We start from the raw sequence: 13,800 nt of genomic DNA, 5'->3' as shown, positions 1-13,800 counted from the left end.
AGTAGCTAGGGAAGCAGAGGTCAGCTAAGCTGCGCTCCACTGTTCCAACGACCGACACGGGCGGTAAGAAGGAACTGAGGAGCGGTTGGGTCGGCAGGGGTATATATCAGGCACCACAGTGGCGCCACTCCAGGGGGCGACCTGCCGGCCCACCGAGTGTTGCTAGGGTAAAAGTTTCTCCGACGAACGTGCACACGGTGCGCGCACACCTAACTGGAATGGATATGAGCAAGCACTCGAAGAAGAATAAGAAATTAAGCGCATTTGTCAAGAAAGGCAAAAGGGAAGATTTTTCAAAACATCAACTCGGCCACAGTCATCCTTAGTAATGTTTATTTCTGTACCCCTTTTAAAATGTAAATCTTAACATATCCCATACCATACAACACACAGAATAGCTAACTAATGTTGCAGAAGACTTACTTACGGAATTTTCTTACTTGTGACTGCTTGATTTTTTAGCCTTAATGTTGTGTTGTAGTTATTGCATTTTATTATTTTACTAAGCTTGAAATAAGAACTTTAAGCATTTTGATAAATGATTAAAAATACCCGTCTATAACTGAAAACCTTCTTTAACTGCCTCTGTATTCTCTGCTTATATAGGTATGCTACTTTGTAACCTCCCACAGCAACAGCCTCACTGACTCACAATATACAGTCATTTCTCCTATAGTAATAGCATTGTATGGGATTGTTTTCTTTTCTCTTCTTGAAGTGACTCCATCACCTTTTAGTAAGAATGACTGGCCCAGTGTTTATGGTCCACAGGCAACAGAAATTTTTACAAGAAGGACAATACTGTTGTTATTAAATTTCCTTAAATCTCCTTTTAGTTTAATATGCTGATCATATAAACCTTACCTTCCACTGTGGAAAGGTTTGTACACGTGGCATATTAGTTAAGCACCCAAGAATCCAACCGAGTTCTGCATGTTCAGGCACCTAAAAAAAAACGTCATAGGAAATCAGAATAGGTTGAATGTATTTTTACCTGCACACATCATTTCAAGAGAAAGTACAGCTAGTGAAGGCTATCAAACCAGAGATTAGTAAGATTAGTTTATTTTTGGCTACCATTTTCTCAATGAGTTTAGTGCTGGTGAGAAGTAACAGAGAGCCCTGGTGACTGAAGAACCTATATTGATCCATAGCCCAAGTACAACTCCTGCAGCAGCAGTACAAGCTTCCCTACCCTACCTAGTCAGCCTGCCCTAACTGACCAAGAAAGAAAACTGTGGAGGTGAGACGGGTGTTTAATTTTCATGTTCATTCAGATCTTGGCCTTTATGCTGACAATTCCAAGTACCTTGAGGCAGTAGGCTAGGGGTTACAGCATAGGACTGTTAGTCAGAACCCCTTGCTTCTAGTCCTAGCTCCAACATTAATTTGCTGTGGGAGTCAAACGTATCTCTGTGCTTCAGTTGTCCTGTCTGTAAAATGGGGACACCTAGACCTCTTAAGTATTCTGGATTTTGTGGAATGTTCTGCATTTTGGGTTAATCCACCTGCCTGTTCTGCAGCACCAAAGGCAGGAGATGTTTTGCAAATGAAAGAGGAAGACTGACTCAAAATATCCACTGACTTAGGGAAGGATGCACGGGGCAAAGAGCCAGGATGCCATATCTAATGTGGGACTACAACCACCAAAATGCCTTCAGGAAATGAAATGACGAAAACATTTTAGCATCTGTAAGATTAGACTAGATGATTTTAAAATATATTTTAGATTTTTTTTTCTTTCCTAATGGTGTCACTCACTACAGGGCAGAGTTAAGGTTGTTTGGTGCCCTCACATTTCTACACCTTAACATGTTAGAATTCCTGTTAAAGTTTAATCTTAATTCTGAATTTCCTGGGTTTATAATGCATGTTTTGGAAATAATTACAACATTGCTGTATTAAAAAATCTCACCATGAATCACTGATGTGTATTCTCAATCTTAACTCCATTTTAACAGTTTTTGTCTGGAGATAATTTATGAGGTATAATGTGAGGTGCAACAATGCACAGGTGTTCCACTTCTGGTCATTTGCCACACATTTCATTTGCCTCTGTCACATGCTGGCAGGTCTGAAGGTTGAGAGGTATGATAATACCTAGGACAGAGGGGTTGAGAAACTTAATGCTTGTGTTTTGATCTAAGAGCTCAGACAAAAAGCATTAAAAAGTGCTTATTAACAACAGGTGGGACAATTACTAATATCATCTGCAGAAATCATTTTGGTGTTGTACGTAGACTTGGAGAAGGACCAATTCCATCATGGACTACATTTAATATCCATCAAATAGCCCTAAGATTGTAATTACTTTTGGTCACTAATATTATGGTCCACAGCTGAACTGATGACCCGAGGTGAATAGCTCAGGAACTGATTACAATGACATGAAGCCTCCCAGATCTTCTCTTTTTTGATTCCTTCATGTTCATTTGCCTGACTGGCTTTAGTACACAAGGCAAAGTGTGACAAGATGGCACCAAATGTGTCCTCTATGCAATATGCAATGTAAACTGGTTGGATGGAACTGACTTAACCCATGCCTATTTCATTTAGGAGGAATCACCATCTGGTACAAAACAATTTATTGTCTCTTTCTTCTAGGTACAAACAAAGAGGGGATGTTTTCCAGCTGCATTGGTGTTGACAAGGACTCTCTTCCAAAGCAATGGATTTCACGATACGCCTGTCATGCCTCCCTCCCACAACCAAGACTGCACGTGCCTACTGTGCCAGTGGCTTTGACAGCCCATGTGTTACTGGAACACTGAGCGACCAGCCATTCTGCAGCCCTGGCTCTAAGCAGTGAGTTACATTCACCTCTAGCCCCCAAAGCCAGATTCACAGGAAGCATGGCCCATTATTAACACAAAGTGGTAAGAACACATGCTAGTGTAAAGAAAAAAAGCTGGTGGGGGGGGGGAGGAGGGTGGAAGTGCAAAGAAGCATGGAAGAAACAAAGAAAAACAATCACACAGGGTAAAATAAACAAAAGGCTTGTTAACTCACTGTCCCAGTACTGCTTAGTATGCTCAGCAGTGATGGATTACAAAGAGCCAGAGCTGCAATCAGTGAAGTCAAGTATCCTTGGAGGAACTCGATTTGTAAAATAAAATTAAATTCATTTAAAGTTTTGCAGGACGTCCTTCTCTATGCTATTAAACAAGGGACCATGGAGTTAATTCATATAATAGAAAGAAACAGTCAAAAGTAAAAAAGACACACCCCATCTCTCTATCGTCAACTAGTTTTCAATAGCTTTGTATCAAATTTCATAACATTTATCATGCTAATATTAATGAAGAGCAAGACCTTCAACACACAAACAGCTCATTACACAAAGGGCAATAGCTTCAAAGAACTCTTTGACGAAGGTCCTGTTCTTTCTGAAAGAAGTAACTGAAATACTGAGGGTCCTATCTAAAAACCTGGGAAACTAATACACAAAAACACAGTGTTGTGTATCAGTTAAGGCTATTCTATACATAAAATACTTCACATAAAATCTAGGGCTGTCAAGCAATTTAAAAAAAATCAATCACGATTAATCGCACTGTTAATAATAGAATACCATTTATTTAAATATTTGTGGATGTTATCTACATTTTCAAATATATTGATTTCAAACAACACAGATTGTACAGTGCTCACTTTATTTTTTATTACAAATATTTGCACTGTAAAAAACAAAATAAATAGTATTTTTCAATTCACTTAATAAAAGTACTGTACTGCAATCTCTTTATCATGAAAGTTGAACTTACAAAGGTAGAATTATGTACAAAAAAAATATTCAAAATAAAACAATGTAAAACTTTAGAGCCTACAAGGCCACTCAGTCCTACTTCTTGTTCACCCATTGCTCAGAAAAACAAGTTTGTTTACATTTGCAAGAGATAATGCTGCCCACTTCTTGTTTACCATGTCACCTGAAAGTGAGAACAAGCACTCGCATGGCACTGCTGTAGCTGGCATTGCAAGATATTTACTTGCCAGATGGGCTGAAGACTCATATGTTCCTTCATGCTTCAACTACCATTCCAGAGGACATGCATCCATGCTGAAATGAGTTCTGCTCGATGACAATCCAAAGCCGTGCGGACCAACACGTTCATTTTAATAATCTGAGTCAGATGCCACCACCAGAAGGCTGATTTTCTTTTTTGGTAGTTCGGGATCTGTAGTTTCCGCATTGGAGTGTTACTCTTTTAAGACTTCTGAAAGCTTGCTTCGCACCTCATCCTTCTCAGATTTTGGAAGGAACTTCAGATTTTTACATCTTCGGTCAAATGCTGTACCTATCTTTAGAAATCTCACATTGGTACCTTCTTCGCATTTTGTCAGATCTGCAGTGAAAGTGTTCTTAAAACAAACAACACGTGCTGGGTCATCATCTGAGACTGCTAGAACATGAAATATATGGCAGAATGCAGGTAAAACAGAGCAAGAGACATACAAATTCTCCAAGGAGTTCAGTCATAAATTTAATTAACAATTTTTTTAAACAAATATCATCAGCATGAAAGCATGTCCTCTGGAATGGTGGCCAAAGCATGAAGGGATATACGAATGTTTAGCATATCTGGCACGTAAATACCTTGCAATGCTGTTTACAAAAGTGCCATGTGGATGCCTGTTCTCACTTTCAGATGATACTGTAAACAAGAAGCAGGCAGTGCTATCTCCCATAAATGTGAACAAACCTGTTTGTCTTAGTAATTGGTTGAACAAGAACTAGGACTGAGTGGCCCTGTAGACACTAAAGTTTTACATTGTTTTGTTTTTGAAAGCAGTTATGTAACAAAAAACAACCTACATCTGTAAACTGCACTTTCACGATAAAGAGATTGCACTATAGTACTTGTATGAGGTGAATTGAAAAATACGATTTCTTTTGTTTATCATTTTTACAGTGCAAATAATAAAAATAATATAAAGTGAGCATTTTCTACTTTGTATTCTGTCTTGTAATTGAAATCAACACATTTGAAAATGTAGAAAAACATCCAAAAATATTTAATAATTTTCAATTGGTATTTTATTGTTTAACAGTGCAATTAAAACTACATTTAATCATAATTAATTTTTAAAATCGTGATTAATTTTTTCAATCGTGTGACTTAACTGCGATTAATCAACAATGTTAATAAAATCTAAAAATAAAATGACATGAAAAGTTAAATCTATCATAACATACATAAGAACACAAGAACAGCTCTACTGGGTCAGAGCAAAGGTCCATTTAGCCCAGTATCCTGTCTACCGACTGTGGCCAATGCCAGGTGCTCCAGAGGGAGTGAACCTAACAGGTAATGATCAGGTGATCTCTCTTCTGCCATCCATCTCCACCCTCTGACAAACAGAGGCTAGGGACACCATTCCTTACCCATCCTGCCTAATAGCCATTAACGGACTTAACCTCCATGAATTTATCCAGTTCTCTTTTAAACGCTGTTATAGTCCTAGCCTTCACAACCTCCTCAGGCAAGAAGTTTCAGAAGTTGACTGTGCGCTGTGTGAAGAACTTCCTTTTGTTTTAAACCTGCTGCCCATTAATTTCATTTGGTGGCCCCTAGTTCTTGTATTATGGGAACAAGTAAATAAGTTTTCCTTATTTACTTTCTCCAAATCACTCATGATTTTATAGACCTCTATCATATCCCCCCTTAGTCTCCTCTTTTCCAAGCTGAAAAGTCCTAGCCTCTTTAATCTCTCCTCATATGGGATCCCGTTCCAAACCTCTAATCATTTTAGTTGCCCTTTTCTGAACCTTTTCTAAAGCCAGTATATCTTTTTTGAGATGAAGAGACCACATCTGTACGCAGTATTCAAGATGTGGGCGTACCATCAATTTATACAAGGGCAATAAGATACTCTCTGTCTTATTCTGTATCCCCTTTTTAACGATTCCTAACATCCTGTTTGTTTTGACCACTGCCACACACTGAGTGGACATCTTCAGAGAACTATCCACGATGACTTCAAGATCTTTTTCCTGATTCACCGTAGCTACATATAATATGATGGAGGCTAATTTATAGCTGGGGTTATTTTTTTCCAATGTGCATTACTTTATATTTATCCATTGTGACAGAACCAGACCAGTGGGGTACAGGAGTCTGGTAGAGGGCAAATATACTGGTCACTGGATGAGTAGTTTTCTGCTCCCTGAGTGACCAAAGCAGGGGCTGCACTACAGTAATCGGGAACCTGCTAGAACCAATTAAGGCAGACAGGCTGATTAGAACACCTGCAGCCAATTAAGGCAGGCTAATCAGGGCACTCAGGTTTAAAAAGGAGCTCACTTCAGTTTGTGGTGGGTGTGAGGAGCTGGGAGCAAGAGGTGCAAGGAGCTGAGAGTGAGAGGACTGAGGAGTACAAGTGCTATCAGACACCAGGAGGAAGGTCCTGTGGTGAGGATAAAGAAGGTTTTTGGAAGAGGCCATGGGGAAGTAGCCCAGGGAGTTGTAGCCGTCAATGCAGCTGTTACAGGAGGCACTATAGACAGCTGCAATCCACAGGGCCCTGGGCTGGAATCTGGAGTAGACGGTGGGCCCAGGTTCCCCCCAAACCTCCCAACTCCTGATCAGACACAGGAGGAGTTGACTCGGACTGTGGGTTCCACCAGAGAGGAAGATCTCTGAGGTGAGCATGTCATAAACAGATAGCTAAGGGTTAATGTCTCTTTCACCTGGAAAGGGTTAACAAACAACACCTGACCAGAGGACCAATCAGGAGACAAGATATTTTCAACTCTGGGTGGAGGGAATTTTGGGTGTGGGTCCTTTTTTCTGTCCGTGGGTGCTCTCTAGGCTCCGAGGGTCATCACATGTCTCTACAGGCTCTCTAATCTTCTGATTCAAATTAGTAAGTACAAAGGTAGAAAAACAGTATAGTCTTTTACATTGTTTTTCAGGATTTGCAACTGTGTATCTGGCTGGTGGAGTTTAATGTGTATTTGGCTAAAAGTATTTTAAACTTGGATTCTGTCTGGATAAAGCTGTTTATCCATTTCCTACAAGTAATCACCCCTGTAAATTTCATCTTGATTACAGAGACAATTTTTATGTTTTTCTTCTTTTATTAAAGGAATCTGAGTCTTGGGGTCCCCCGGGGAGGTTTTGGGGAGACCAGAGCTTATCAGGGGCTTCTGCCCTAAGTCGTGATTGGCGGCAGTGCTATCGATCTAAGCTGGTAATTAAGCTTAGAGGATTCATGGTGGTACCCAATATTTTGGACGCTAAGGTCCAGATTTGGGAATTATACCATGACAGAGCAAATCTGCCAATAAGCGCAGAACTCACCAACAAAGAGGAGGAACTTTGTCACACCACATTAAATTTCATTTGCCATTTTGTTGCCCAATCACTTAGTTTTGTGAGATCTTTTTGAAGTTCTTCACAGTATGCTTTGGGTTTAACTATCTTGAGCAGTTTAGTATCATCTGCAAACTTGCCACCTCACTTTTCCCGCTTCTCCCAGATCATTTTATGAATAAGTCGAATAGGATTGGTCTAGGACTGACCCTTGGGGAACACCACTAGTTACCCTCTCCATTCTGACATTTACCATTTATTCCTTCCTTTGTTCTCGTGTCTTTTAACCAGTTCTCATCCATGAAAGGACCTTCCCTTTTATCCCATGACAACTTAATTTATGTAAGAGCCTTTGGTGGGAGACCTTGTCAAAGGCTTTCTGGAAATCTAAGTACACTATGTCCACTGGATCCCTCTTGTCCACATGTTTGTTGACCCCATCAAAGAACTCTAACAGATTAGTAAGACATGCTTTCCCTTTACAGAAACCGTGTTGACTTTTGCCCAACAATTTATGTTCTTCTATGTGTCTGACAATTTTATTCTTTACTATTGTTTCAAGTAATTTGCCCGGTACTGACGTTAGCCTTACCAGTCTGTAATTGCCGGGATCACCTCTACAGTGCTTTTTAAATATTGGCGTTACATTAGCTATCTTCCAGTCATTGGGTACAAATGTACCACAACCTTAACTCTGCCCCAGCTCGAATGTCAGATTTCCAGCACTGCCTTCTCCACACACTTGAGTGTATGCAACTTTACAGAACTGCAGAAAAGGGATGGTGCAGGGACTGAGGGAGTATGGTCTGTTTGTATTGAAGATGGTGGAATTCGGGGAGGAGGTGATGGAAGGTTGGCATCCCATTCTCTGTCACATCATCACCTGACCTGAGCTACTGACAAAGCCCTGTCTATATCTGTAACAGTTAGACAATTTTAATTACAACCTAATTCTTCAAGTGTAAGCTATGCATTAGTTTAACTCGTTCTAAATTTTAAGACGACCTGGGTTCACATCCCAGCTCTGCCACTTTTATTCCTTGGTAACCTCAGGTAAGTCACTTCCCTCCCTGAGCCTTAGTTTTGCCATCTGCAAAATGAGGATAGTAATATTGACCTACTTTATAAAGTGCTTTGAGAGCTATGGATGAAGCACACTATATAATAGGTACTATTATTATTTAAACTTTTTGGAACTCCTAAACAATTTGAAGTATTTCCCCACAATTCTAATTTTACTCTATAAATATGAGTGATTATCTGTTTTGTCTTTTTAAAAAAACAGGCCCAGGGTTGTTTTTTATTTTTCAATAGCAGGCAGCTTGACATGCCCCTTCAACAGAGGAATGGGTCTCTACCTTAACTACGGCTCCATTATTTTGGTAGGATTTGAGAGCAGAGGTCTAGAATCCAGGCCTGCAGGAGCCCTGGATCTCTGACATTGCTTCGTCATCACCAAGTGAGACAGCAAAGCACCATCTCCCTAAAATTGAACGTCTGGCCCCACAGAATATTTTATCCAAGCACTCAAGGCCTGCGGCAGCCTAAATGACTTACACCTGCTACTTAAGCCAGGAAGTGATGCGGGTGGGCATCCAAGCAATTGGGTAGACTTTCTGCTGTTGCTACATTGGACCCTGCTCTCACCTATCTCCTGCAGTCGTGATCCCACCAAGTTCCTGATTCATGCTCTGCCCCTGACCTGATCCTCTCTCTCTTAACTCCTGCCTTGCTCTTGCTCCATGCTTGATCCTTGCCTCTCTCTTGTCCCTGTCTTTTCACTTTGCTCCTGACCATCGGCTGTCAGTCCTGGTTCTACCTTGCGGTTCTGACTCCTGACTCAAACTCTGGCTCAATCCTTTGCTCTGGCATTTGGTATCTAACCCCAGCTTCAATCCTCAGCTTTGACTCCTGGTCCTGACTTTGGCTCAGCCCCCTGGCTCTGATACTTAGCAGTTGACCCCAGCTCTCCCTGCACTTCTGTTCCCTGACCTGGATACCTGCTCTGCCCACTAGACATGACTCCTGCTCTGACTGCTAGGTCAGACTGCCCACGTCCTGGTTCCTGACATTTTACACACATGAAACCAACTGGAAAAGCATATTTCTCATCTGCATCCAGGAGTCAGTCCACACAGAGGATAGCAGCCTATACTGCTACCAGTTACTCCATCAGTTCAAAGTGATACACATCTGTGCTGGTGATAGAGAGGTTCCTTACCAGTAACTGGCATTCCTCAAGTGTATTGCACCTGCATATTTGCTATGGAATCATTCTAGAGAGTAGTGTGTATTGTGGTCAACTGTGTCTCTCTACTCTTCCCTTGTGGAGGATTCAGAAGTTATTAAAGGGTCAACCAAAGACCCTAACCACAGAATATCAGGGTTGGAAGGGACCTCAGCAGGTCATGTAGTCTACCCCCCTGCTCAAAGCAGAACCAGTCCCCAGACAGATTTTTACTCCAGTTCTCTAAATGGCCCCCTCAAGGATTGAACTCACAACCCTGGGTTTAGCAGGCCAATGCTCAAACCACTGAGCTATCACTTCCCCCCTTTCAGCTCCTTCTCTAATTTTGGAATTATTTACCTTAGACTCTAAAGAAGTGGTGGTGGTAGGGGTGCAGGGAAGTGAATATGGAAAGGCAGTGCATTCAAACACCAACAGTTAGTTGTAAGTAGCCTCTTTCCTTACACTGGCTTCCACATATTCCCACCTGTGGAGTTTAATGAGCACTACCCTTCCGCCCACGACCCTGGAACACAGGCTGAGGAGTTCTAAGTGAACAAGGACTCAGAATTGCCAAAGGGAGCATCAGTTCTGGATGGCAGGTCAAGATATATCAGAAGGGACCACAAGTCTGTTCTCCCAGATCAGAATGCAAGGGACAACATTTTATTTAGTTTATTTTTTTGGTGCTTTAAGTACATATAGAGCTTCAAATACAGTAACTCCTCACTTAACGCTGTAGTTATGTTCCTGAAAAATGTGACTAAGTGAAAAGATGTTAAGTGAATCCAATTTCCCCATAAGAATGAATGTAAATGGAGGGGCGAGAGGGTTAGGTTCCAGGGAATTTTTTTTTTGCCAGACAAGAGGCATTATATACATTTTAAACAAGCAATTTAATACAGGTATAAGTTTTAAACAATTTTAAAGAAACAATGTAATACTACAATCAGCTGGCTTGCAACATTTAGGAGGCAGGAGGTGGGGGGAGAGCAAGGACTTGGCGCGCAGGCTCTCCCTCCCTCCTCTCTCTGCCTCCTGCCTGGGGCAATCAGCTGGTTTGCAGTGTTCGAGAGGCAGGGGAGGGAGCGGGAGCCTACGCGCCAAGTCCTTGCTCCTCCCCGCTCCCTCCTAAACACCGCAAGCCAGCTGACTGCCCCGGGCAGGAGGCGGGGGGAAGAGGGGGAAGGCACTGATCCGTGGGATCTGCCGGCAGGTGGGAGGTGCTGTGGGGATGCGGGGGGGCGCAGAGGGCGTAAGGAGGCTGCTAGCTGTGGTGAAAGCAGGCAGCCAAACAACGTAAGAGTGGAGCATTGCACAAGTTTAAATGAGCATGTTCCCTAACTGATCAGCAATGTAACAACGAAACAACGTTAACCGGGACGACTACGTGAGGAGTGACTGTAACAGCTTTTCAAATTCTATGAGGACAGGGAGCCTACGTGGATGTTTCTTTGGATTAGCTGAATACTTTTTGATATATCCAGGTGAATAAACAGTTGACAAGTCTTAAGCATGGGTGTAAAAAAGATTGCAGAAACAGGCTGGTTAGCAGAAACGGAGGTGAGTTGAGACTGGAAATGGGGATGAGAACACCGATCATAACACACTTATCATATGGACTATTGTTTATAGAGGATTGGCCATTAGGCTGGTATCTCAAAGTCTATCATGTAGCTACAACTATGAGGAATGTCTTCTTCCTTCCAACAAACTCAAACAAAGCAGACAAGAGCTTGGTGAAACAAGACTCCAACCCCAAATTAAAAGAAATATATGCACTAGAGAGAACACTCTCGGGGTAGCTAAGTGAATATGTCCCCCTTGTGGTATTCACAGCACAACCAAATGTGCTGCTATAAAAGAAATCCTATAAAAAGATTCCTTGGACACAGGTGCGAAGGGAATAGCAATTATCTCTAGAAATCTTAGTGGTGCACAAGGCAGCCTTTCCACAAAGTACAGTGTTGCAAGGTGTGTGAGGACTACTGCCATAAGCACATGTGGGTGGAAGCTGGAATCATAACCCAGAAAGCTTGATAGAACTCCGAACACAGTTCTGAATGTCCAAAGTGTAACAGACAGCAATGTTAAAAGCAAGAGATTTGTATGGTCAAAGATGGTTCCTATAAAAAAGCAGCAATTAAACTTCCAACAAACTCTCTCATCAAGCCTGTTGGCAATCCAGAAGTCGAGATGTCAGCCTGAGAAGATGGAGGGGTAGAAGATCCAGTACATTGTAAAGTAAAGCTAACAACAGATTGCAGATATGTCGTCAAACATCCTACAAGACCTGATTTTGGGCCCCACACTACAAGAAGGATGTGGAAAAACTGGAAAGAGTCCAGCAGAGGGCAACAAAAATGATTAGGGAGCTGGGGCACATGATTTATGGGGAGAGGCTGAGGGAACTGGGATTGTTTAGTCTGCAGAAGAGAAGAAAGAGGGGGGATTTCATAGATGCTTTCAACTACCTGAAAGGGGGTTCCAAAGAGGATGGATCTAGACTGTTCTCAGTGGTAGCAGATGACAGAACAAGGAGTAATGGTCTCAAATTGCAGTGGGGTAGGTCTAGGTTGGATATTAGGGAAAAAAATTTCACTAGGAGGGTGGTGAAGCACTGGAATGGGTTACCTAGGGAGGTGGTAGAATCTCCTTCCTTAGAGGTTTTTAAGGTCAGGCTTGACAAAGCCCTGGCTGGGAAGATTTAGTTGGGGATTGGTCCTGCTTTGAGCAGGGAGTTGGACTGGATGATCTCCTGAGGTCCCTTCCAATCCTGATATTCTATGATTCTACTGATGAAATCTTGGCTCTATCCCAAATGATCTGCAGACAGATTTCCTGAACCTATGGAAATCAGAGGGAACACATAGAATTCCCGCTTCCAGTCCAAAAAAGGGGACTCTGCCAATGATAATGAGTCTCGTTCGACTCTGAAGCAGAACTGGAGACAACAGATGTTCACCCTGGCTGGGTCTCCACTTGTGTAACACATAATATCAGCCAAAGGTAAGACATTTATGCTGTTGTACGAAAATTGTGTTAAAAGAATTTGCCTGGGTAGAGGTAAGTTCTGATCAAAAGAGAAAAAGATTCACTAGCTAAACAAACAGATTTCAACTCCAAACCCTTATGTGGAGCTTTTATCTCTTGCAGAATCCATAAACCTCACAAGGGCTGGGAAACAATGTGAACATCCCATCTAGAGATATTACTGTAGACTGTAAGAAGAGAGGATAAACACGTTATCTTCACCTTCGGTATTTTGAATGACTTGATACATAAATAGCTCTGGTGTAATCAGCCTTATGGAGCTACAGGCATAGCCTGAGTAAATGTAGCACCCATTTACATTGTTATGGAACCTGTCTGTGGACCCAAGTCTAGATGAATGCCCTGTTGACTGAGAGAGATCAAATCATGATAGCAGGGTTCTCTCTTGCTCTCATTTATGTGCTTAAAAGGAAAGCATTTAATAGATACTTCCAAGGAAGTGGACTGATATAGCAGGCTCTGGTGTTTATCCCATGAAGAGGCAATACAATGTCAATGTCACTTTATAAGGAGCAATTTTCATGTACTGTGTGGTCAAGGAATAGCACTAACAATTCTAAGCAAATTATATTCTTAAACTCATCTGAGAATCCCAGATTTATAAGTTAAATTCTTTCCCACTGGGTATTGTTACTTACCTAAGCAGTCAGGTTCAGGTAAATTTAAAACAAATTTAAAACAAATCAGGAACCTTGGTGACACTGACATACAATCTAATACTCTCCTAATAAATTTCACTTCAGAGATTTTCAGCATTGGACCCAGTTGACCTGAGCAAACCCAGGGTCCTGAGTATTGCAGACATGGGACAAACAACAACTTGACGGGTGGCTTATCCAAGTTAATGGTGCTGAATCTCTGCCAGCTATGTTGGTTCAGATCGATCCATGGATCCTATTGTCACCTGAGCTGGATACAGAACCACTTCAACTAAGGTTGACCTTAGTGCCACTTACAGTGACCCATAAATTGGAACCAGGCCACTTCATTAAGTAGGTCACTAGGTCATGATTTTAGATCCTAAGCACTGAACTCAGTTAGCCTGAATGGATCCAGGGAAGTCTACAGTGTGGGAACCTCAGGAACACACTAGGTCAACCTATAAGAATCCAAGGACCTTAGTGCTGGGAAGTCAGTGCCCAATTAGGTCAACACAGAGGGATCCAGGGACCTTGGCATTGCACTGATGGTGCCAGGCTCACC

The 13,800-nt window shown here is 41.8% G+C and overlaps 1 protein-coding gene across 1 annotated transcript in view; it reads right to left on the bottom strand.

Annotated features, from left to right (window-relative positions):
• WARS2 (tryptophanyl tRNA synthetase 2, mitochondrial) overlaps nucleotides 1-13,800 on the bottom strand; it is a 90,647-nt gene that overhangs the window by 20,064 nt on the left and 56,783 nt on the right. The window contains exon 3 of the mRNA XM_032768228.1: nucleotides 865-945. Coding sequence (XP_032624119.1) covers nucleotides 865-945 — 81 coding nt within the window. The remainder of the gene's footprint in view (nucleotides 1-864; nucleotides 946-13,800) is intronic.

The sequence above is a fragment of the Chelonoidis abingdonii genome, chromosome 1, assembly GCF_003597395.2.
Source record: "Chelonoidis abingdonii isolate Lonesome George chromosome 1, CheloAbing_2.0, whole genome shotgun sequence".
Taxonomy (NCBI): domain Eukaryota; kingdom Metazoa; phylum Chordata; order Testudines; family Testudinidae; genus Chelonoidis; species Chelonoidis abingdonii.
Note: the sequence above shows the minus strand (reverse complement) of the source record. Positions and strands in the feature narration are given on the sequence as shown.